This window comes from Thamnophis elegans, chromosome 5 (assembly GCF_009769535.1).
Source record: "Thamnophis elegans isolate rThaEle1 chromosome 5, rThaEle1.pri, whole genome shotgun sequence".
Taxonomy (NCBI): domain Eukaryota; kingdom Metazoa; phylum Chordata; class Lepidosauria; order Squamata; family Colubridae; genus Thamnophis; species Thamnophis elegans.
The window spans coordinates 52,521,110-52,544,957 of NC_045545.1; the positions used below are offsets into that span (position 1 = coordinate 52,521,110).

Genomic DNA, 23,848 nt, shown 5'->3' on the forward strand with positions numbered 1-23,848 from the left:
TGAAGGGAATGGATAGGGCTGTTGCTCTGTTACAACTTCTCTTAACAGATAAAAGCAAGCCACAGTTTTAAATAAATCCACAAAGCTTAAGGTTTAGAATGAGGCTAATATTAGGATGCTGCTGAGACATCAAACTTCCTTTAAAGGAAGTCTTTTCCTGGTATTTTCAAGCTGAATTGTGATGTAACCTGCACTATATTTTACTTCATTGTACTCCAATAATTTGTATGTCTGCATACTAATAGGTCATATATGTGCTTATTCACCTTCTTACAGCTATTCAGTATGGTGATTTCATCCCTGGAATTGTATAATAATGATGGAGAAATAGATGAGAAATATAAATGGGAAACCTGGTATTCCTTCACCAGTGTCTTGCTTTTCCAAACAAGACTTGTTATCACTTGCATCTGTGCATTCAGGTTCTGCTTACATGAGCTGTTCTTGTTTTGGCCACATGGATTGTGGCCTTCCCTTTATTTTATAGAAGTGAACATTGTGCCCAAGTGGCCCTAGGGTATGTAGTTCAGTTAGTATGGATCTTGGTTCCACCTCATCTTTTCTACTTGTAGATTGCCAAGCAACAACAGCAACTTATCCAGCAGCAACACAAGATCAACTTGCTGCAGCAGCAGATCCAGGTACAATGTTATTCATTTTCCTTGGGGAACTTCAGTATTCCTTCCACGGCAGTATGACTAATACAAGTTTTGCACTTCCTTAAATATGTTGTCTGGGTATCTACATTAAGTACCTAACATTTGATACTGCAGTAAGAGTATGAAGTGAGAAAATAATATACACCTCTCTGTTACTGCCTCTAGTGCCATGATGGCGAACCTATGGCATGGGTGCCAGAGGTGCCATGCAGAGCCCTCTCTGCTGGCATGTGTGCTGTTGCCCCAGGTGAGATCTCAGTGGCATTTCTTTTGTGAGCTTCTGTTTCCCTGCAAATGATGAAACAGAAGCTCACGAAAGAAAAAGATCTTACCTCTTGCTGCACTGCCGGTGTTGGGATGCCCCGCCTCCTGCCAGCCAGCTGGTCTTCGGGTATCTGCTGTGCATGTGCGCATGTGCACATTCATGCATGCGTGTGCATGCATGCACATCTTTCAGTTTGGGCATGTGCATGCTTACAGTTTGATCACTTGGTGTCTAAAAGGTTCGTCATCACTGCTCTAGTGCAGTGGTTCCCAAACTTGGCAACTTTAAGACTTGTGGACTTCAACTCCCAGAATTCTCCAAGCTCTGGCCGCTCTGCTGGTTGGAGAATTCTGGGAGTTGGAGTCCACAAGTCTTAAAGTTGCCAAGTTTGGGAACCACTGCTCTAGTGGATATGAAAAATGGCTGTTTGGACAAGTAGCATTGTTACAGTTTCATATGCCCTATATCTGTTTCTGTGTCCACCACTTCCCTTACTCTTTTCAGCAGGTCAACATGCCCTATGTCATGATTCCAGCCTTTCCTCCCAACCACCACCCTCTTCCTGTCACTTCAGATTCTCAGATGGCACTTCCTATCCAGCCAATTCCATGCAAGCCAGGTATGAAAAGGCAAAGAAAACTGGAATTCTGATTAATATGATATGGATCTCCTAAGGCTGTTATACAGTAGATCTAGAATGGGAAGACAGGGCATCCTCTATTAGTTGCAGCCATTGAAAACCAGGAGTCGACATGAATCTATGTTGAATCAATATTCTAATGTTTTAGTCAGTAAAAATGGAGTCAGAATACTGTAGTTAATGGTCAAAACTGATTTTCCACCCCACACAAACCTTACCTTTCAACATTGATAGAGCCTTTCCATGTGTCTTGGAAATGAAAGGTAGAGAAAAAATAGCAAAATGGGCTTTTCTTCTTATTAGCATGGATTTGTACAAAAATCAAGGTAGGCAATCTGCAAATGTAATAGCTTGAGTTTGGTTACATAATACAGAACCAGCATGATTGTTTCAAACAGCTTCGTCTCCTAAAGTATTGCCAAATGTTCAACCATGCAGGTTTTAACATCCCCCTTTCAGCGCTTCTCAAGGGTAAATAGAAGAATACTCTGTTCAGTGAAAAATACTCTGCCACTGTGTAGCAGGCATAAAGAAATATCGGCTCGTTCTTTTCTCTACTGCTCCTTCTTTAGGAGCATCTGTAACACTATGGTACAAGGGCTTCAGATTCTTTTGACATATGCTCTTTGTGGCAATAACACAATTCTCACTGGCCGAGTAGAAATAGAGTAGTCTGGAGATCATGTTGAAGAAGAAGTGCACACACCATTAAGTATGTAGCAACTTTATACTGAGAGGAAACAGGTCATGAAAAGAAACTCAAGGTAATCCTGGCTTGGCTCAATTGGCTATAAGAAGGGGTAGAAGGACCTGTTGCAGGCTTTGTTGTGTGTTGTTATACAATAATAGAGTTCCACCTAGATTGAAGAGTGATGGACAGAAATCAGTGGTCTCCCCTTTCATTAGTGTATGTTAAAATCAATATAAAATAATATTTCTATTTTGCTATTATAACTTGAAATAGTGTATAGTAATGAATTTTGATACTGTCCTGTTATTTTTCCTTTTTGCCCATTGTTCAATCGTGTCCAATTCTCAGAAAACTGCCTGGAGAAGTCTAGCAGTTCTCTTGGCAAGGTTTTTCAAAAACAGTTTGCCATTACCTTCTTCCTAGGGTTGAGGGAAAGTGACTAGTCCAAGGTCAACCAGCTGGCTTTATGCTTAAGGCAGACTAGAACTCACAATTCCCAGTTTTCTAGCCCGATATCTTAACCACTACACCAAACTTGCTCTCACCCCACTATACCATGTGACATATAAAATTATTGTACTGTTTTGTATTGTATTTCACCGTAAGATACAATATAACTAAAATAAAGCTGAGTTATATTTGGTTATACCTGGTCTTACCATAGTAGTTGTGTTTAGATCCCTTTTAATCTAGTATTAAAAATCAGCCATCACTAAATTAAATCCCTCTCATTCTAATAGTCTGGATCCATAGAACTAAGAACAGTTCATTACTTTATTACATTGATGACTGGTGCCCCCAAACCCGTTGCTGTATGCACATGTTTTTACATGTTTGGGGACAGATGCACAAATTTGGCCCTTTTACTTTATTCCAGGTTGAGTTTCACTGTACCCCCTCTTCATTCACTGCTGACATAATAAGGATCTCAGTTTATGTTTAACATTCTACACAATCTCCAATTCTTCTGTTTCTTTACAATCTACAGTGGAATATCCAATGCAGCTGCTTCATAGCCCCCCTCCTTCAGCACTGAAGAGACCTGCAAGCTCAGGCCACTTACAGATCCAGGTAAAGCGTCTTAATTGTCTTTTTCCTTAGGTCTCCAATCTTGTAGAAAAATGTTTCTATCGTCTCTATTTTGTTTTCAGGAATCTTCACAGCCACTGAATTAACAGCAAAGTCTAAAGGCTCTGAACCCCCCAATGCCTCCAGCACACCTGGTTTAAAGATTAGTAGCAGTCAGTCCCTCAGTGGTGTTTCTCGAGAGTTGCAGACCAGCCCTCCCAGCCTTCCTTTGGGTAGGTCTGTTCCTCTGATTTAAAGCTGAAAAAGAAATGCATATTTGATTGACTTCTCGTTGCAAACTTGTTACAAAATACCTGTGCTTTATTAGCTTATGCCAGTGATGCAAGTCAGCCGGTTCTATCCGGTTCAGGTGAACCGGTAGCGGTGGTGCTAGGAGGCTCTGCCCACCCACCCAGATGTCATCACATCCCATTTTTGACGTTTTGTGCATGCGCGGAAGGTCCTCTGCATGTGCTGAGGTGGCACGTTTGAATGAAGTGGGCATATACACGCTCACTTTTGTGAACTGGTAGTGAAGGAAAGTTGATTTCACCCCTGGCTTATGCTCTTGATTTTTCTTTGGGGAAGAATTCTTGACATCCCTAGATTCAGGAAGGGATGAATAAGGCTTTCCTCAAGATTCCTTTGGGGATTTTATCTTATGGATTCACCAGTGCTGAAGAGAGAAGAGAAACTGCTAATTCAGAGGAAGAAGCATACACTGCGCATGCAAAATATTTAGTTCTCAACATCTCCAAAAATGTCTGGGAAAACTTGGAGAATTTCTACAAATCAGGAGAGAAAAATTTGATATAGATCAACCAATTCCTTTCATGTTGCAGGAGTGCTCATATATCCAAATCAATATATCCAATGTAATAGATCATCTTTTGGGATATCCATGATTTTGAAATATATGCAATTTATAAAGTTCAAGGCTCCTAGAGTTAATATGAAGTTAGCAGATACTTAAAATACTCTAATCACTCTAAAAGAGAACATACGTTTATTGCACTCTTGAAGAGAAGCGTAAATCTAGTCTGAAGTATAATTTGGTGCCAAATTTCTAGAGACATTGGGGCATATTTGTTGTTGTTGGAGATGCATATTCTGCTGTTTCACGATAGCTCAAGGCACAAGATAACAAGCACAGCAATTTTGGTCATGCGGAAGAAGAAAAGTTATAATTCTTGAGCCCTCCAGGCTTTTGTTAATTAGAATTAAAGTCTTTTTTGTATTGAAAATCTCATGTCATCTCCAGATGGAGTGAAGTAAATTATAAAAGTTTCAGGGCTGGAATTATTTTTCTTTCTATTTTCTAACAATGGACAACTGCCAGTAGCCCAGTAGTCTACATCACCTCTGATATTCAGGAAAAACCTCCTTGAAGATTTTACTTGCCAGTGATGTAAGTGATGTAAGTGGAAGTTCTCTTCGGACTCATGTATCATCGTCCTAGGAATCACAGGATTGCATCATAAATATTTTTCTGATGAGGAAAAAAGGCAATCACTGATTCTAAAAGAAAATTAACTTGAAGCTGTATAGAGGTGGAAACAGTGCTGTGGTAGAGGCATGCTTATGGAAAATGCAGGATAGAGCTATTGTAACCAGGCTATAAAATTCTGGGTGGAATGCATCACATGTAGGCCACGCCCACCCCAGCTCCGCAAATGAGAAAAACATTGTGAAATATCATGTGGTGGCAATGTGACTCTGCGAGTTTGACACCCTTGCTGTAACCTTTTACTGCCATATAGTGGTTGTCTGGATTTTTGCAGCCTTTATTTGGTACTCCAAGTGTTATTTCTTTGTGCTAGTTTTCTTTGCACTGGTGATCATCATGAAGATATTAAATATCAGTTGATCACCTGTTGTATTTTTTAAATATCAGGCTTCCTTGGAGAGGGAGATGCTATAACTAAAGCAATACAAGATGCTCAGCAACTTCTGCACAACCAAAGCAGAGCTATAGATGGTTCTCCAAATCATCCATACATTAAGGTAAGTGATATTGATTTTCTTAAAAGGAAAGAATACCCTCTTTGACACAAAGCCTTGAATGAAGATTAGAATTTTGAAGAATGAAATGTATCAGGGTCTAATGAAAGCAGTCCATCAATTAAAAAAACTCCTGGTATCTGGGTTTTTGAGAGCCATTGTCTGCGATGTGAATAGTAATGAATAAACCTTCAAAAGATTCAGTTCAGGATTTTCTAAAAAATGAGCTAATTGGACACAGTTTATATTAGGGTAGCATTTCAGACAATGCAATAATTGGATAAAATGTATAAACTTCCCAATTCTTATTCAACACATCCCTGATTGTAGAACATTATCAATTCTAGAAATTATTTGGTGAGCTGGCAAGACTATATTTGGTTTGATTTACTCCCCCAAACATTTTGATAGAAACAATAGCATCATGGGGCTGAGGTGTTTTTGAAATTGTTATTTTCAGAGGTCTATGTTCTTGATAGAAGGCCCATTACCTGATAAATTGAATGATTAATGGAAGAGTTTTCAGTGATATCACAATAATTATGTACTAAGAGTGAAAATTGGAGAGGTTTGAGATTAGCATGTAATAAATAGAAGCTAATACATGAGAATTCCATATTCCGACATTTTAAGTCTAAACTTAAAGTACATAAAATACTTGTTCTATTACAATACTCCATAAAGCTATTCAAGTCATTTTATTCCTTAGACTCCTTTTTAAAGGTATTATTTACAGAAGCTATCCAGAATGTTTGCTGAATTGTTCCTTTTTCTTGTTGAAACTATTTTTTCTATAAACAGAAAAAAATAGTTTCAACAAGAAAAAGGAACAATTATATTCTAAAAAATGTTTATTTTTTCTATAAACAGGAAAAAATTATAAAATATCTTGTTTCCAAGATTCTCTTTGTTCAGATAATGTTACCTGTAATCTTTCTTTTTTTGTTCCCTGTCCAGAAGATTTGGACTATACAGACTATATTTTAGATCATATAGGGCATTTTCTTTTTATAAGTAACATATAGCAAAATTTATTTTAAAAATCTAGGTTTAAGATGGTTAATTGCTTCTAGAAATATGTACTGTGTTTTTTGGTGTATAAGACATACCATCCCCGCCCCCCCCAAAAGAGGGTGAAAATTTGCGTGTGTCTTATACACCGAATATAGCCCCACCCACTCCCACCAGAAGCCAAAAACATGAGGCATGGAGGTAGTGATGGTCTGTGGCAATCCCTACAGCCTAGAACAGCTGATTGGGGGTATTCCAGCAGTCCTATCCACCCCACCAATTAGCTGTGCTGAATCAGGCTGCAATAAGTGCTAAAGCTGATTTGGCTGGTCAGAGTTTGCAGTAGCAATCACATTCAGAAAGCACAGTAACTGATTCAGCAGGATTCAAAATAATAATAATATACATGACATTACCAAAAGCAGGTTTTCCAAGGTAACAATAAATACAAGCAAAACACAAGTAGTTTTGCTTTCAGTTCTCAGCTAAGCCAGGCTCTTTCCTGTCTCCTTGTTGCTCATTCAGCAAATTTGAGAGTCCAAATAGCCCTCATTGGTTGATTTAGTTGCTATGTCTATTCATTGGCTGACCTTGTTATCATGTGTCAGCTGAATACCATGGATGCTGGTAGGCAGAGGCAGAATTGTTTTCTTCTTATTTTCCTCTCCAAAAACTAATGTGCGTCTTATACTCCAGAGCATCTTATACTCTGAAAAATATAATTGGTACAATTAGTCCTCAACTTATCACAGTTTAGCCCAATATTACTAAAAGATACAGTTATTAAGTGAGTTTGCCCATTTTACATTTTTTCTTGCCACAGTTAAGTGAATCACTGCAGGTTTCAGTTGGTAACATAGTTGTAAAATGACTCTGGCTTCCCCATTGATTTTGCTCATCAGTAGTGCTTAAAAGGTGATCACATAACTCCAGGACTATCATAAAGATGAGCCAGTTGCCAAGTGGAATTTTGATCACATAACTATGGGATGCAGTGGTCATTCAGTGTGAAAAACAGTCATAAGTCACTTTTTTCAGTGCCGTTATAACTTTGAACAGTCACTAACAAATGATTGTAATTCAAGGACTACCTGTAGTAACTTTTAATGTTGCTTACCTTGGTAAGATGCAGAAAACCTTATATTTCAGGATCATAGCAATTTGGATTCTTCACCTGGAAAAGAACAGATGGACGAGTCGTCTCTTCACAGACTGGATGAGTCTCTACTAACATGTGAAGGAGATGGTAATGACATTTTTTCTTTTTCTCACTAATTTCACCAGTGTTGAATTTTGAAGAGAAAATCTAAGCAAGCTTCCTTTAATAAATAAAAAAATGTAGTTGAGTAGCTGAATTAGGATTTTTTTAACGGTGTCAAAACCTCATGACTTCTCTAAATTTGACAGGTAATCAGATTTTGTATACAGCAGATGTGACAACTATGTATGACCTCCATTTGCAATTTCCAGAATTCACAAACTCCACAAGTCTGGTCAGTTTAATGAACTGTTCTTTGGTCCTTTCTTGGCAGGTTCACGACATTTCCCTGAATCCAGGAACAACAACCACATAAAGCGCCCCATGAATGCTTTTATGGTATGGGCCAAGGATGAAAGACGTAAAATTTGCAAGCTTTCCCAGACATGCACAATTCAAGCATCAGTAAGATTCTAGGTAAATGTGTAAATTGGTATCTGTTGGTTCTTTTTTCTAATGTCTTTTAATATTTCTATCAAACAAATTGCCCCTTGCAGTTACAGGCAATTTCCAACAGTTTAATAGTGGGTGGTGTGCTTTAGTACAGGGACCAAGCACAGTTCTCTTTCTTTGTCTATCATTATAGCATGATTCTTCAGATTTTATACCTGCACATGCAAAAGAGATGTTGAATGTAGGTTTTTGTTTTAAAAATAAGCTCACATCTAAGAGAAAGCCAAGACTAACCTTTTCTCAGGGTGCTATTTATACAGTTGTGGTTGTAGACCTTTTTTTAATGATATGAATCTCAGACTAAAGAGAAAGCTAGACAAGGTCTTAGTCACAAAGTTAAATTCATTGCTTGCCCCAGAATTCAAATAAAAACTTAAACAGAGCCTCTTTGCTCAGTAGAGAGCCCTTTTTTCCCTACCAGAATGAGCTGCAAACCCATTCTGTATCTTATTGTTTAGAGTTTTTGTTAGTCATTGGGGGGAAAGCTTCCTGTCTAGGAATGGGATGTCATGCTTAGATTCTTTGCTCTGAAGTTCTTTATTAATATCAGTTCAAAGAGCTAGTGTATGAAAACCTGGAGTTTACAAGATAGAATAGCCTTTCCCTAATCACTATGTGTAGTATTATGCCTGAGTTCTGAAATGCACAATTTTATAACAGGGTTATTGTTACCTCAGGGGTTGGTCATAACTGGAGTGTAAATTTGATAGAATCTACAAACATACCTAATAATTTTCTCTAAACTTCAGAATTATCTTCAGAATTTATGATAACTAGGAAGAAAGGATTATTCGTTGCAAAATAGGCCCATGTGATAAAGATGTAAGATGTATCTAAGGTCACAAAGAAGATGGAAATTAAATGAAAGTATAGTTAAATTCAGAGATCATACTAAACCAAACTTTGTTGACTGTGCCAAAATGGGTCTGTTCACAAATAACTTTAAATATGCTTTAGAATTGTAACTATCCATTCAACTAAACATCACTTAATTTCAATTTGGTTATGTACATCGTGTAATAAAGTCTGGTTAGGCAGGGCTGTTTTGTAGTGACCAAAACAATTGAAGACCCTTTATGAGTTATTGCCTTGTAGTTACTATGTACAGAAAATCTGGTAATGTGGTAGCCCCTTAGCAACCTTATCAAGTACAGTCCAAAACAGCAACAGCAACAATTAAATAACTTGTCAAATATGTTACGGTATTTGCTACACAAATATATGATCATGTTTTGCAAGCAAATGAAATGTATCAGGTTTTGCAATCATAGTACCTGTAGACTGGTTTCAGAAGGCACTACTATTATTGTTGCTATTATTTATCAAATTTAGAACTGCCCATCTCCCTCATAGAGGGACTCTAGGCAGTATACAAGTAAAATATTAAAAGATAAAAGCTGTATGTAACATTTAAATAAGAGACAAGATAGTTAAAATTCAACATTAAGAGTTAATTAAAAGGCAGAAGGAGGATCTTCAGGGTACTACCAGCCCCATGGCTGCATTCTCTCCCATGATCCCAAGTGAGACAGCAGAGCCGTTTTAGAAAGACCAGGAGTGTTGGGACCTCCCTCACCTTTGGGGGAGGAATGTTCCAATGGGTGGGAGCAATGATTATTATGATAACTATTGATTGGTAATATCAACATCATCAGATCACATAGGCTGTGTGAGAGCAATAAACTCTTTTGGGTAAGAAATTATCTACATATTTATAGTTGAATAGTCAATAAAGAAGGGAATACATCCTTGTTCATGCATAAAATAAGCTCTACTAAATAATATTCCCAATAGAAGAATGAATTCAATTCTATCTCACAGGGCAATATTAGTATATGTTCTGCTGTTTTATGAAACAGTAATATGTTATCAGATTGATCAAGGGGAATAATATTCAAAGATGTCAGTTGTAATAAACACAAGTCTCTGAAGAAATTGATTGTGAGAACAAACCAGAACTCTGCATTAAATATGCTTTGAAAAGTATTTTAGTAAGTATATTTTGAAAAGTTAATCCAAACCAGGCTAGTGAACACATTTGGAATTTTGAGAGCATGTTGCAGGAACACTCACAAAATGGTGGGGCCAAAGAGACCCCCCCCCCCAATTTCTGTCATGGGGGACCCAGCTAATATCAGATTTACCAGAAGAAAAGTGACTTCCTAAAATTATTTCCAGAATCACTACCAGCTAATTTATTTTGCCTTCTTTTTAGGCAAGTGATCACATTCCAAGTAATATGCTAACATTGAGCTAGTTAGCATTTTTTTTTTAATTTTCTAGAGATTGGGCCCTGGAATACTGAAAAAAAATATGTAGGGCCTGACATTGTGTTTTGCAGAATGGCGGCTTCTATTTCATTAACTGGATTTTTTTTAAAAAAATCAAAATTTAAAAACAAAATCAGGATGGCAAAGATTGCTTTTAAAGTATGATGGACTGAAACAATATGAGGTAAAACATGTTTAACCTAATTGCATCATAAACCGAAGATAGCCAACAGTTCTTCTCAGTGCTGCTTTTCAATTTTCAGCAGGAAAAGATCAAAGACATAGCACAGTACTTTACAAGGTGCTCTTTCAATCATTCAGTGGGGCTTTCTGCCTAGTTTTAGAAAGTCTGGGTGATACCAACCTCCTTGCTTTTTTATATTTTTCCACGCTCCTTCTGTGACACAGGTAGAAGATGATAATTTAATACTTATTTCAGCTTTACATTCTGCCATTGCTCAATAAAAATAATCCTCCTTTGTGGTAGGGGTTCGTCACTCAGAGTTCCTCTTCTTACCACATGAGCTAATATTTAACTCTAGTCCTTGAGAGTCAGCATAGACTGGTTAGTTATTTAGAGAGATTGGTGCGGTTTCTGAAGAACATATCCATGCTACTAGGAATGGACTTGAAAGTTTCAGTAGAGGTTTGTGGGTTACATCCTGTGTCCTTAATTAGAACTCGGGTAATGAGGTTAAAATAACTTTCAGATACAACAATATTGATCTGGTGCTTCCTGTGCACCTCATCAGCTTAAACCATTGAAAAGTTTTAAGTATTACAATAACCACAATGATGGATTCACAGTTAGAAGCTTACAGATTTATTTCTTTAGAGGAATGTATTTTGAGTAGTAGGAAATTGTGTCTCAATAGCAAATGTCTTGGTGGTTTTATCTGTTCTCAGGCACAATTAGATGATGTATGAATTTGTTTTGTTTTTCTATTTGTAATATATAATGAATATAACATTGTTGTACTCAGAAGATAAAGCAAAATAATATGATAGAATGCACTGAGACAGTAAGTACAGATAGCCCTCGACTTACAACTGTAATTGAGCCCAGATTTATGGATGTAAGTGGTGCCAGTTGTTAAGCAAGTCATCTTATGACTGATTTTTTTTAAAATGACTTTTGTAGTAATCATTAGCAAATGCCATGATCCTTAAGTGAAGCCATTGTTCAGAATGGATGTTTTTTTGCCAGAAACCAGAAGTAAATACCAGTTTCTAGCAAAAAAACATAAAAGATCATGTGACCACACAATACTACAAACAGCTGGAAATGGGTTGCTGAGTGCCCCCCCCCAAGTGCAATCACATGACCATGGGGGAAGGAGAGTTCGGGAACCTCCTATCCAGATTGTAAGCATCTTTTTTGTCTATTGAAGCTAATTGGGAATAGGTTTTCAATTTACCCGCCCGAATGTTGATTGTTGAATGTATGTTGTGGTTTACTATTTTATTATTGGTCACTTATAGTTTGTCTTGTTATTGCACACCCTTCCCTTTGTGATTGTAAGCCGCCCTGAGTCCCCTCAGGGAGAAGGGCGGCCTATAAGTCTTATTAAAATCTAAATCTAAATCTAAAATCTCCCCTCTCCCCTCTCATTTTAATTACCAAGGCAAATTTTGTTTTTCAAGGGGAACATTCAGAAATGCTGCCTTCACCTGGCAGACAATATGATCCACTCTGTCTTTTGACTCCTCCATTTCTAGATTTGATGTCTAAAAGTGAAAAAAGGAACTTTGCTTCTGACTTTATTTGTTTTGTTTTGTCCTGTAGAAAAACAAACCAAACTGAATGTAAGTAAACTCATATAATAGGAAAGTACAAAGGGAAAACAATAATGACAACATAGAGAAAAATACATATGGCTGAACCCTGTCTTCATTTTGAAGGTTTATATGAAATTATGATTATTTTGTATAAGCTCAGTATTATTTGAATTACGTTGATTCTGAAATATGATAAGATAATTTTACCAGCAATGCTAATTTTCTTATCCGAAATCCTAGGATTTTTGTTGACCTAAAAAATTTGTTTAGGCGTAACTTTTTCTCAAGTTCCATCAACTGTAGACTTCTTAGACTGTGTTAGCCCAGATTTAACTGCTTGGGTGAAACCTTCCCCATCTCTCCAACCTCAATTCTTCACAAACTCTCTGGTGGGCATGACAGTTAAGGTCACACAATCCAGAGAATTCCTGTCACCCAGAAGGCCAGCCTATTTTAGCTGTTCCACCTGTTCCTCATACCTTGGGCTTGAAAGAATTCAAAGAGCCCTGTAGGAAGGTGACAGAAAAGGTCAGCAGGACAGAAGAGTTTTAGTTAGCAATAGGTGGCAGCCATAGTTTTAGAGCCTCCCATTTGTAAGAGAAAAGCAGTAAGGAAAAGAGCTGTACTTCTGTGCCTTTTACTTTCGCATTTACCTGATGTTATATAAAATGGCACAAGTCAATTAATACAATATTTGCGAAATGTGAAAGGTCTCATTAAATAAATGGATTCTCTTGCAGTTTGGCAATGGTGCATCTTCACAAATGACACTTTCCCCACATGATGTAGTAATAAGGTGCCTTTATGTTGATGTACAGTTAAATGCTGATTAAATAATCCAGAATGCAGCCGCACAAGCGATTGTGGGTGCACCAAGGTACACCCACGTTACACCTATCCTCCGCGAGCTGCACTGGCTACCTATTAGTCTCCGAATCCGCTTCAAGGTGCTGGTCGCTACCTATAAAGCCCTACATGACATCGGACCTGGGTACCTGAGAGACCGCCTCCTGCTGATTACCTCTCTCAGACCAATTAGATCTCACAGGTTAGGTCTCCTCCTGATTCCATCTGTCTGCCAATGTCGGTTGGCGACTCCCCGGGGGAGAGCCTTCCCTGTTGCAGCTCCGGCCCTCTGGAACGAGCTCCCTGTTGGGATCCGGACCCTTACTACCCTCCCAGCCTTCCGCAAAGCCACCAAGTCCTGGCTTTTCCAGCAGGCTGGGGGGGCTGAGAAGCATCTACCTCCACGGAAATTGTGAATGTTGGTTTTGTTTTTAATATGTTGTCTTTGTCTCGTTTCCCTCTTTCCCTTGTCTTTTGTGAGCCGCCCAGAGTCCTCCGGGAGTGGGCGGCATACAAGACAAACAAACAAACAAACAAATAGATAAATAAATAAATAAATAAATAAGTATACAGGTTAATATACCTGTGCTTCAGGGCAGGGGTGGTATTCATTTAGTTTCCCTACTGGTTTGCAAATGTGAGCATGTGTGTCCGTGCATATGCTTTGACTAAAAAGGGACTGAATGGGATGCTGTAGAGCCAGGGTGGGAGGGCGGAGCACCCTGCGATTTCTGCTACCAATTAGGGTGAACTCGTCCTAACTGGTAGAATACTACCTCTGCTTCAGGAGCTAAGCAAGAATTCCCCACTCTCTTACAGCCTTATGGAGAATAGTTAGAATCTGGCTTTTCTAGAAGGTCATTGGTAATCAAGTATCTGGAGTAGTGTTTTTCAACATCTGGCAACTTTAAGATATGTGGACTTCAACTCCATGCCTGGCCAAGGAATTCTGGGAGTTGAAATCCACTCATCTTAAAGTTGCCAACTTTGAGACACACTGAGCTAGAGGAAAATTTGTGCTCTTATTTTTCCTTCTTCTTTACAGTTTATTTTTTACTGCATTATTTTTTGCTTTGTTTTTGGTTTTAATTTTGCACACCGCCTAGACATTCATAGAGAAGTGGTTAGCAAATCTAACAATTTTATTCCTAAATAAACAGGACTCATCTGGATGCATCTCTGATCCTTGCCTCCATTTCCATGAATTACACTTTGTGAGAAAATTAGTTTGCCTTCTGAAGAAAAAGAAGGGGGGAAATTTGGAATTTTGTTTTCATTTTGATATGTTTACATTTTGAAATAGAGTTAATGCCCGGTCTAGTTTTTGTCAAATTGAGGTAGTCCTTGACTTAAAATCATTCATTTAATGACCATCTGAAGTTGCAACAGCACTGAAAAAAGTGACTTAACACCATTGTAGCATCGTCATGGTCATGTGATCAAAATTGAGATGCTTGGCAACTGGCATGTATTTATGATGGTTGCAGTGTCTAGGGGTCATATGTAACCTTCTGACAAGCAAAGTCAATGGGGAAGCCAGATTCATTTAACAACTGTGTTACTAACTTAACAACTGCCATGATTCTCCCAACAACTGTGGCAAGAAAGGTCATAAAATGGGGCAAAATGTACCTAAAAACCATCTTGCTTAGCAACATAAATATTGGGCTCTATTGTAGTTGTAATTTGAGGGCTACATGTATCTTGTAATCCACAAGACCCAGAACATCCATTAAAACTACATTGTATGGCTTGCTTAATATCTCAGTTTACATTTCTAGATAGGCAACACAGCCAGATGTTTTCTTGAGCTCCTAGTTCCTGTGTGATATGATCTGTCCAGATAGTCTTCAGTACTAGCCTTGCTAGTGTAGAATTTCCCCTATGTTCTTAGACATAAAGCAGTCTGTAGAAATAATTCGTTTTGCCTGAATGGTAATAAAAGATAAATGTAGAGCTGTGTGATAACCTTTAGAACTGCATCTGGTTAAAGAAACAGTTTACACTAACTCTTCATATAATTTATCTTTCAAAGGGACTGAGCTGTTGCGTATAACATCAACCCTCAAGAATCTTCTGATTACAAAAATTAGCAAAACCGAAAGAAAAAATGTACACATCTCAAAGTAGGCTGAAATTGTATTTCAGCAACAAAGGGGGAAAATAATTCCCCAACCTTTGAAAATTTAGAAAGCCCTGGTAATGTTCCTAGCCAGTTTGCTTTTCTATCTGCTCACTGCAATTCAAAGAAAAATAAGTTGTTGCTGCTGTTGTTTGGTTTCTGGTTATCTAAAGATTGTCCGTCCCTGTTTTATATCTCAAACTCTGTTTTTAAAGATGCCATATTTGTTTTGCGTTGGCTATTTCAGGGAAATCATTGTAGACATGGCGTTTTTCACCTTGATCTACAGTAGTCAACTTTTTTCTTCTAAGCCAATTTGTTAGGAAGAAGTATTCTGGTGTAACATAAGACTGATAAGGACCATACAGTAGAAGAAAAATTTTAAAAATGGTAAATGAAACCATCCCCTTTCATTGCTCTATGTTTTTATAGGATCCCGATGGAAATCCATGTCCAATCAGGAGAAGCAGCCCTATTATGAAGAGCAAGCACGGCTGAGTCGCCAGCATCTAGAGAAGTATCCCAATTACAAGTACAAGCCCCGCCCCAAACGCACCTGCATTGTGGAAGGGAAGCGGCTTCGTGTTGGCGAGTACAAGGCACTGATGAGGAATCGGCGCCAGGACGCCAGGCAGGGCTACCTGATTGCGTGAGGCTTCCTGTCCCTTTTCTCTGTTCCTCCTGAGCACAGCTATCTGAGCCAGCAGGTTCCTAGGTCTGAAATTCATCTCTTTTAAGGATCGGCACAGATCATCTTTTGCAAGGCAGTGATAGTGTAATAAGGTTCAGGTTCCCGAATCATCATTAATAGTAACCTGCAATGTCTTCCTTGGCTTATTTGCCCCGACCTTACAAAGAGATAACCCAGTTTATGGTCTTTTGTGTGTCTTGTAGCCTTGCCGACTGAAGGGATCAAAGGCATGATTAAACATCTTGCTGGATCATATAAGCATAATTAGCTTTTAGGGGAAATCAGGTAGCTCTGAAAGCTTAGATGAAGAAGGAAGGAAAGGTCCAGTAATGTTTGCTTGTAGAAGGTTCCTGGAAGACAGTTTATCTGATCTCATTCCAGGGAGACCAGTATTGTACAAACATGTGATCAGTGCATTGTTGTTTCTTAGGAATAAGGAACTAGTGGGCCACAAGATACTACTGAACTGTATTTACCAGTAACCTCAGTTACATGACCAATAATTAGGAATGTTTAGTTCAGTAGTAGTAGATCACAGCTTCTCTATTCTTGCTTATCTGTTTCCATGTTGGGAAGTGCGGTAATAATGTTATGAATGTGGATTTGGAGGTCGGGGTGGGGGAGGAACAGAATGTAAGATGGCATAACTTTTATGATACATTATAATGTCTTTCCTAGGCCCCAAAGCAGCCAGATGCCACCTTCCTCTTCGGATCTCATGTACCAGCGATCAGTTGGGATTCAGCTGGCTCCACCACTGATGGATCACTACTTGTCCCATGGCATGGAACCAAACATGCCAGTCATAGTGAACACATGTAGTCTGAAGCCAGAGGAGGGGGATGGGACAGAGGACAGTCATTCAATGCCTGATGGGGAGATGTACCACTACAGTGAAGATGAGGATTCTGAGGGCGAGGAGAAGAGTGATGGCGAGCTAGTGGTTCTCACGGACTAATGTCACAAGGAGCAAGTATGGAAAATATGGACAAGCCTTTGTCCTCTTTCTAATCTGGAACAATTAATGGCATTGGAAGAAACAAGGAGGGAGCTTGCTAAAGTGGAAACAGACATGGAGCAGAGGAACAATTCTTTATGCCACCATCTGTGATATTGGTAGAGTTTATTTCCCATCCATTTATCTTCTGTGGAAAGGGAGGAATTTTGTCTTTGACCTGCTGAATTTACCCCAAGGAAATTGAATATTAATTGACTATGACTCTTGTAACAAATTTGGTATTTTTTTCTACTAAGGTCAGAACTCCTGCTAAGGATATCCCAAATCTTCACTGAAGTTCAGGGAACAAAGTATTTTGGAGTCACTAAGGGATAAACAATGAGATAGAAATACTGAGCAGCAGATTTCAGAATCTATAATCTTTGAACCCATCTTCCTAGCAGCTCAGTATTAAGTGTTATGTTCTCAGAAATGAAAGTTTGACTAGAAAAAGCTTCTTCCTTCCAGTCACAACTGTGTCTATCTTTTCTGTAGTGTTCAGTTGTGTTGGAGTTAGGGGCAAATGGTCTGTGGCTGAGTAGCAATTATGTCTCTTGTTCATTTCCTCTACGGCTTTTTCTCCTTTCCCCATAAAGCTGATGTAAAAGCTTACTTTACCAACAGCCGAATAGAGACCTCACCTGTTTACAACTTGGCCAAGCTGCATCAGCTTTTATTAGCCATCCAATCACTAGCATTCAACCAACATTTGGGGAACATTTTCACTTTCCTGAAATGAAACATCTGGGTGGAACACTTATTTCCCCTTCATTCCGGATTTCAACTAGTTCTGCCTTCCCCCCCCACTCCAACTTCACTTTGTCCTGTGTTTGTTTTGTTCAATTCCCACCGACCCTGCCAATAAATTCCCATGGAGCCATTTTTAGCTCTGGACTTGAATGAATAGCAACCGAGGTCTCGAAGGGCCCTCTTTACCCTTGGCAACCTTGGCCCAACTTATAAATTAAGCCATGGCCTGTTTCCCTCCTACTCTCGTTTGCTTGCCAACGCTCAGTACACACAGGAGAACACCCTGCAACAATAGAACACTGACTTGATGTTTAAGGGATAAAATGTGAAGTTTCTGAGGCAATCTTTCCAAAATTGTTTTCCTATGTGGGTAACAGTTCTTTCATGCCCACCCACTAGAGCACTAAAAGTGCATAATGGGAATTATAATCCAACATACAGACACCATGTGAAGGGCACCTTAGAAAAACTATTCTGAAGCATCTTCTGTGAAGGAAATAAGAATTCTTTTATTGAATTAATCTAATGATGCTGTAATACAGGGTAGGAACCCTGTGTCCTTCTAGTTCTGAGTTACAGTTTATTAGGAAGAAGAAGTTATAATTCAGCAATTTTCAAGGGGTTTGTCCACTTTCATCATTCTGGTTTATTGAGCCTCTGGTAGGCTTCAGTATATTTGTAAATTCATGTTTTCCATACATTGAACTCAACACTCATAGTTTTCAGTATAAGTACTTGTTTGCTTATCATGCTCAAATCATCCAGGTTGAGTGTATAATGTGTTCGAGTGGCTTCTTTCATCTCCTCCTTACTCTTTATCCTTTAGTGGCATTAGTGAAAGCAGCAGTCTTGCCCTGGTTTAAATTAGCTAAGCGTTCTTAGTTAATGGTTAACCTGTGGATAGCTTCAGTACATGGAAAGAACAGTGATGAGAGAGGCATATAGGATGTACAGAGTCATGATATACACATGCACAGTTATGTTTCTGATGTATGAATTATATACATTTGCAGACACTTTTTTACATATTTTGCCCCTAGATAGTCCTTTAAATATTTTTGTACGCTTTCATTGGATTTAAATCTCAGCATGGGAATCTTTTATTTTCTGCTATGAAATTGTAACATCACTGAGAAACTAAATTGGGTGTTCTTAAAGTAAACATGTCATTCTTCATTTTTTGACAAAGTCTCCTTTTTGTGTTAGGGTGACCAAGTTATTAATATAACCACTAATCTCCACAATTTGAGACCAGATATGAGATCATGGAAGAAATTTAGCATTGCCCACATGATTGTATCATGCCCACTGCAAGATGAACCCCATAACAATATGTGCGCTTGCAGAGATGGCAAACTACAAGCCTGTTTATCATTTTTGGCAGAAAAGTAAGGATTGATAATAACATACAGTTTGGAGTCACCCTTAGTTTAATATTACAAAAAGCCCACTAGCATCTCTTTTGTACTCTAGTACAAATAGATATGGCAAAAGATCACTATTTTTTGTAATATTGATAACTGGGAAATGATTAAGAATGAGATACATTTCCTTATATTTTACAGAGGATTTATGCATCCATTTCATTCCTTACAGACCCCTGAATATTGGTTTTTTATTTCACCATCTTTAGGAGTGTGGTCCTTCAAATGTCTGCTAAAATGTAATGCAAATCTGAAGTTGACAGAAGTTTCATGCTGAGCTTGCAAAGCATGATTTTTCTTGCAATAGAATAGTTGTCACTTTGAAATTTGATCTTAGTCTGTGTAGTGTCATCACAGAGTTTAGTGTCACTATAAGACAGTGCACCTGAGGTATCCGGATAGAATCTGGAGTTCTAACTTACTTCCCTTTATTCTAATTTTGAAAAGAGGAAAATGCAATTATATCTTCTAGAGAGGAGTGGATCACTTAGTTCCTGTTCCACCTTTTTTTAAAAAATCCCTGTGCCCTCTAGATGTTTTAGATTACAACTCCCATCACTTTCAACATCTTAATGGGCATTTTGGGCAAGCATCATGGAGTTATAGTCTAGCAACTGGAGAGCATCAAGAAAGATGAATTTCTTTGATCTATATTGTTTCCCATTCCTTCAGTTTTTCATAATCCTATCCCTTTCCACTGTGCTCTAGCAACTGGCTGCTGCTTTATTTTTGTTTTGTTTCAAAAAGTCTGTACATATAGATAGAGCTTTATTTTGTTAATAAGACTAGTAACTTAACCTGTATATTTCAACACTCTTTGTTTATAAAGGGTTTTCTTTTTCTTGGTACAATAAAGATGTTTTGGAACAGAGATCTGTGCTAATTCTAGTTTTGTAAAATTCATTTTGCCACCTAATCCATTGTGCCTGTTCCCTTTAACAACAGTTAAAGGCCGTGGAGGTGTAATGATTAGTCTTTAAAATAGAGAAAGTACATGATGCTAGACTTCCCCTGAATTATCTGCAAACATTGATGAAGTTATTATGTAGATTTACTTGGAAGAAACTCCCAGGAAGTTCAATAAGATTTACTTCAGGTAGGTTTGTGTAAGATTGAAGCTTAACATCACAGGCTTTCATGTGTTTACGAGGTAGTAAATTCCACTGTTCTTAAAGGGGCTTATTTCCTTGAAAGTACATAGTATAGTCATTTACAAGTGATAATGTCATTAATGTTTACCATTCCCTGCATCAGCATTATGATGCTATATCATCCTTGTTCATAATAATGTGTTTAACATCTTCGGAATCTCAAGTCTATTATTTATGGGATGAAAAATATATTTCTGAAATTTTTTCATCAAGATATTCTTAGATTATATCTTTAGATCTTTAGTGGCAGAGACGATGCATATATTTTGAGTATTAAAATAATTCTTTTTAAACAAATGGTCTTTTAGAAAGCCATTTGTGATTAATTTCAATTGAGATTGGAAAATAAGACTGGAGTACTTCACCTTGTCCTGCTGTTTCAAGATTCCTTTTTCCAAGCTACTTCAAATGAGAGAGGTGCATCTCACAGAATCTACAATACTTTCATTGCTACAGCAGACAGCTTGGGGCCCTCTTTCTTTGCTTTGCCAGTCAGATACTGCAATCCATCAATGTAAGATAGGAGTTGCTGTAGCAGTCATAAGCCTCAGCAACCACACAGTATGTATGTTGGCAGTGGTTCAAAACTAACATGACAGAGATAGTTGGCTGTGTCATCTTGATCATTAGTGCCTTTGGAATGAGAATGTCTCTGTGTTATGGAGCACTATGCCGTACGGATCCATGGACTTATTTTCTGTCTGCTTTGAAAGATGATGACCTTGAGCAGTTGAATGATACAGGAAAATCTCTTGAGGGAGACGGGGATTGTGTCTTCATCTTTGGCCCAGACATGTAGTAATGTATGTTGTGTCCATTAGGTTAGAAGCTGCTACTTCTTTCTACCTCTTCCAAATCAAGCCAGTGAAACATAACAAGAAATACTACTACTTGTGTAGAATAAGTATTGGGGCAGAAGACAGCAAGGATAGAGAATCTGGAATCCTTTCGTTGCTGCTGAAGCACAGCTCCCAGCCTAATTTAGCCACTGATTTAAACAAATGAACTAACCAAGGACAATAAGCTGCATATATGAATAGTTGATTACTCAGAAACAAAAACTCTCCCCTCCAGTTTTTAATTTTAACATTGGCTTTATAGATAAAAAGAGACATTTGGTGTTTAAAAGGTCCTTTTGTCTTTCAAGAACAAAGTCCACCAATTTGACGTGCACCCTGTAGGAACACACAGTTCATTCAGTATTGTCAGCAACTATCATAATACAGAAAAAATCTTGTATTGTTTATGTACATGGAACGGAGTACATGAAAATTGCTAATAGAAATTAGTGGTGCCACAAACAGAGAGAGATGTGCTGGCATCTACACTTTTTTTTTTAAAAAAAGCAAGCCACTGTGAGGTAACCAACTCAGAGATGTAGACTAATCCTTGACAGTTTAGGCCTAACCAGTTCATTACTGGTGGCTGTGCATGAACTGGGAAAGCTCTGCCCATATTAAAGATACCTTTGTTGGAGTTTCCCTGTTACCTCAGTTTGCTCAACTGTTTTGCTCTTGAGACAAACAAGCTCCACAGAAAGCAATAGTTCTGAAAACCCCTAAAGCTCAAAGGAGTTGTATATTTCAAACAGTAACTACACCACACAACTACACAATTAAGATTTCTCTTTCAAATACACAATACCACATATACAATGTCACCCAGACTGCAGTCTTGTTTGTGTTCAGATAACTATTCAGGCCACGAAATCAATTTTTCATGGTACAAAAATCAAGCTGTAAAACTTCATAAATTGCTTGATTCTGACTATATGAAGAGTAGAGATATACATCAATACACCTCAATATGGTGTGTTGGGATGTTTGTGATGCCTCTGAGATAAGGCCAATGATTCTTCAGGTCTTTTTAACAGTTTGCTGGTATGCTGTGATTGTTTTAAGAGTACAATAATCTACAGAGATTTCTATTTCATACTGGCATAATCCATATACTTTAATCTTCAGGAGACAAATGTGTTTTACTGTTTTTAGGTAGATCTAAATTCTCTCAGAAGCTTTCACCTCACTATGACATCACATAATGAAAGAGACTTGTGCATATTAATGTGTCAACACTGAGAACATGACAGCGCAGTACGATTGTGAATTCCTCTGAAGTAAAAAGGAGGGTTGAAAAATCCTTGCTGTATAATAAGTTCACTTATTTCCTAAAACATCCTATTATGTTATTCCTTTTATTCTCCCTAGTGGATAGCATGCATGTTATATGATCTTGTGAAGATTAGTTTGCCGAAAATGCTCGGAGCAACTCAGTATTTAAAAACCATTTTAGCTTCCATACAAATATTCAGGAAGCACTAGCTTGGAAAAATGCTAATCCTTGATTTGAAAGTATTGCAAAGGCTATGCAAAGAATGCAACATAGATCCTGACAGCAGGTTCCATCTTGATCTAATGGGTGGAGATGTCAAAGACAGCTTAAGCCTCCAATTTGCTCAGAAGATGGGGAATGATATAATTCATGACACTGGTCCATGGGGCTTTGGCACTGTTTATACTGCTGCAGCAATCCATGCTCTGGCTCCAATTTCTATATATAGTACATTATTTCTGAAAAAGGGCAGATTGGTTACACAGAAATCCAAATAAAAACATTTCCATTTTGAAGTCAGGGTTAAATGGGCCAAATCTTTGCCCACTGTTGAACCAATTCCATGACTCTCCACTTCCACCACCTCCCTTGCTTGTGAAAGCATCATAACCCATGTAGAGATTTTTCATTTGCTTTTTTCCTCCTTAAGAACAAAGACAGCAAAGTAAAAGGTAGAGGCAGAGAGGGAGATGTTGCTGCTCAAGATCCAATTTCTGTGCTCTCTTCTTGATTGGATGGAAGGCACAGAGATTGGCCTGGCCATTCCAAAAGAACTGTAGTCAGGACAATTATGAGCCATTCTGAGATTGTTTGGGGGGAAATTGTTGGCGTTTAACATTTTTTTGTACCATCCCTTCCAAGAATTTCTTCCAGAAATTGAATCCCTCCATCCAGAAAGCTTCTAAATATGAGGCATAAGCTTTACTTATCACCCAACCTAACAAACTTGAAAGGCAAAAAATAGCACGGGTTTATGAATTTTTCCTGCCCTCCCAATGAATCAAGGAGATAGTGTGTAGAGGATTACAGGTCCTTCACCCTGACGTGATTTCACCCTGAGGTTCAGCACACTACAAGCTTCTTAAACTCCAATCTGAGGCTCATCTCTCCCCCCTCCCCATATACACAGCCGATGAAGCCCTTTCCCTAGTATTTAACTCACTTTTCTAGCTCCACCTCATCCCATTATCCAAACTATCAGGGGTCATTTATCAGTGAATAAGGCTGCTGACAATGACAGTCTGCCCCTTTAAGAAAAACATGGCATTACAATGTCACAAAAATTGCCTAGGGTACAAAAGCCGCTATTTAGTTTGTGGGGTGGGGAGGGGGAGAGAAGGGAAATGGTTCATAAGCAGGCCTTTGCAGCTACTGGTTCAAAAGAAAGGATGAATTCATTACTCTTTGATGCCCTCTGGAGGCCTGTCAGAATACTTTTGCCCAAACAAGAAGGGTTATCTTTTTGCTGCATCAGAGGTGAAGGAAATTTACCTTTGGCTGAAGGATCTGCTCTTTTACCCTGGGGAAATTCTCAGTAGGAACTTTCTGGGTCTGAAAGTTGTAATGTCTTCTTGTGTCTCCTGATTGGCATGTTGTGCTTTTGGAGCACAACATTCAGAATTCAGCATCTTGCTTGTAAGAGAGATGGAAGGAAGGAAAA

General features: G+C 38.3%; 1 protein-coding gene across 1 annotated transcript in view; it reads left to right on the forward strand.

The window, feature by feature from the left end:
- SOX13 (SRY-box transcription factor 13) overlaps positions 1-19,796 on the forward strand; it is a 62,796-nt gene extending 43,000 nt beyond the window's left edge. The window contains 11 exon segments of the mRNA XM_032217658.1: positions 573-641; positions 1,429-1,543; positions 3,244-3,326; positions 3,407-3,425; positions 3,428-3,556; positions 5,218-5,327; positions 7,485-7,581; positions 7,868-7,957; positions 7,960-8,010; positions 15,496-15,712; positions 16,433-19,796. Of these exon segments, the coding sequence (XP_032073549.1) occupies positions 573-641; positions 1,429-1,543; positions 3,244-3,326; positions 3,407-3,425; positions 3,428-3,556; positions 5,218-5,327; positions 7,485-7,581; positions 7,868-7,957; positions 7,960-8,010; positions 15,496-15,712; positions 16,433-16,712 (1,260 nt within the window). The 3' untranslated portion in view covers positions 16,713-19,796.
- The last annotated feature ends 4,052 nt before the right edge of the window (positions 19,797-23,848 follow it).